The sequence below is a fragment of the Natator depressus genome, chromosome 1, assembly GCF_965152275.1.
Source record: "Natator depressus isolate rNatDep1 chromosome 1, rNatDep2.hap1, whole genome shotgun sequence".
NCBI classification, from domain to species: domain Eukaryota; kingdom Metazoa; phylum Chordata; order Testudines; family Cheloniidae; genus Natator; species Natator depressus.
In genome coordinates, this window is record NC_134234.1 from 1099043 (window position 1) to 1101205 (window position 2163).

Below are 2163 nucleotides of genomic sequence, written 5' to 3' on the forward strand. Positions count from 1 at the left end.
AAAACCTTAAATGGCTCCCTTGCACCTGGGGAAGGGGGGAGGAGGGAGAAGGTCCAGCGATTGTCAAGGGGAGGGTAAGACAGGAGCAAGCGACAGGGACAGGGCCTTGAGTGGCAGAGGCAGAGCCAGGCAGGGCATTGGTAGAAGAGGAGTGGCAAAGGGGCCTTGGGGGTCTATTAACAGACAATTAGAAAGGTGACAACTCAATGAGTTGTACACAGACCGATTCCCCAGTTTCTCACACACTGACCCTGCACAATAAGTTCAGGAAAGGGATTAATGTCTCTCAGTAGTGCCCAGTAGTATCAGAGAAGAGGGCCCAGCACCATGTCACCAGCAAGCTCTGTTTGGAGCTGGGCCTGAAAGACAGAGGACCAGTGAAAACTTTAGGTCCCTTTACAGGTAAAAAGCTGGAGCAGCCTGTCCCGAATATGTTTGGTCCCCAACCCGTAGATGATGGGGTTTAACATGGGGGGCACAAGGAGGTAAATGTTGGCCATGAGAACATGGAAATGCAGGGGCACATTCTGGCCAAACCGGTGTGAGAGGATGGAAAAGAGAGCTGGGATGCTAAAGGCTAAGAAGACACAGAGGTGGGAGCTGCAGGTCCTAAAAGTCTTGAGCCTGGTGTCCTTTGTGGGGAGGCTGAAGATGGCCCTGAGGATCTGAGTATAGGACACGGTGATAAAAAACACATCCAGACCCATCACCAAGAATGCCACAGAGAGGCCATAGTAACTACTGACATGGGTGTCAGCGCAGGCCAGCTTCACCACAGCCATGCCATCACAGTATGTGTGGGGGATGATGTTGGTTCTGCAATATGGCCACCACCTCGCCAGGAAGGGAGTTGGCAGTACGATCATGCAGCCACGCAACACCACGGCCAGGCCAATCGTGGCCACCATGGGGTTTGTCAGGATGGTGGAATGTCTCAGGGGATGACAGATAGCCACGTAGCGATCAAAAGCCATGGCCACGATGATCCCAGATGCCATCACTGAGAAGCATTGAATGAAGTACATCTGGGTGAGGCAGGCACTGAAATTGATCTCCCTGGAATTGAACCAGAAGATGCTCAGTGTTTTGGGCAGGGTGGACGTGGACACAACCAGGTCGGTGACGGCCAGCATGCAGAGGAAACAGTACATGGGCTCATGAAGGCTCTGCTCCATCTTGACAATAAAGAGGATGGTGAAGTTCCCCAAGATGGCTATGGCATAAATGGTGCAGAAGGGGAGGGAGATCCAGATGTGGGCCGTCTCCAGGCCAGGAATGCCCAGCAGGATGAAGGTGGAGGGGTTGGTGAAGTTGGGTGCATTAGAATCTGACATGGAGTAGGGGAGAAGGTATCCAAATCCGAGGCAGAACGGTGTCTCCTGTTTGTACTGTATGTTCCCCTGACTTCTTGTACGTGCCCAGGGTGATGGTCTCAGTACAAATGCCTGGATGGAGAGACATTGTGAATATGAGACATTACATGCACTACTGGAGGCTGTTCTAATGGGTGTAGCAGATTGGTCACTCTTCACACACTGAAAAAATGACATATTCATTATTCGGAATAATTGACCCTACTCCATGTGTCAATAATTCCTACACATCATGGTGTGGGAAAATGTAATAGGCACCATCATCAAACAAGAGTGTGGATATAGGCTTTCCATCATTGTTCCTTAGTGCAATGAAAGCCAGGCTAGATAGTCCATGCAGTAGGCCTGTGGCTGCAACCCTGGAGGCTGGATAGCCTAGTGGCTAGAATACCGAGTAGGGGGGCAAAAATGGGGGAGGCTGGCTGCCTTCTCCCACTTCTTCCTGGCCCAGGAACTCCAAGCCACTTTCTATCCAAGTCCTTAAATTTGGAACGTGGGCCCCAAGAGTCCAGATTCCTCAATAGGGCCCCCCCATTTAACCAGAGGGGGCGGTTAACTGGCTCCTGTGATTTGGTGTCATTGAAAAACACCTGCTCATTTGTAGAAGTGTCCAAAACAAAGACAATGTTCAGATGCCTAAGGAATGGGATAGTGAATAACGTGGTCTGGACATGCGCTCAGTTTTGATCGCTCAGTCTCTGTAAAGGATACAGCAGAGAGAAAGGGGATTTCTGAGACAGGCTCTGAGAATGGGGGAGGCTGCCTGATGCAGACAGACTGAAAAATCTGG

At 50.8% G+C, this 2163-nt stretch overlaps 1 protein-coding gene across 1 annotated transcript; it reads right to left on the reverse strand.

The window, feature by feature from the left end:
• Positions 1–386: 386 nt before the first annotated feature.
• On the reverse strand, positions 387–1334 carry LOC141994268 (olfactory receptor 52R1-like). Its single transcript, XM_074964522.1, has one exon. The coding sequence runs from the start codon at positions 1332–1334 to the stop codon at positions 387–389; it is 948 nt and encodes a 315-aa protein (XP_074820623.1).
• Positions 1335–2163: the final 829 nt, after the last annotated feature.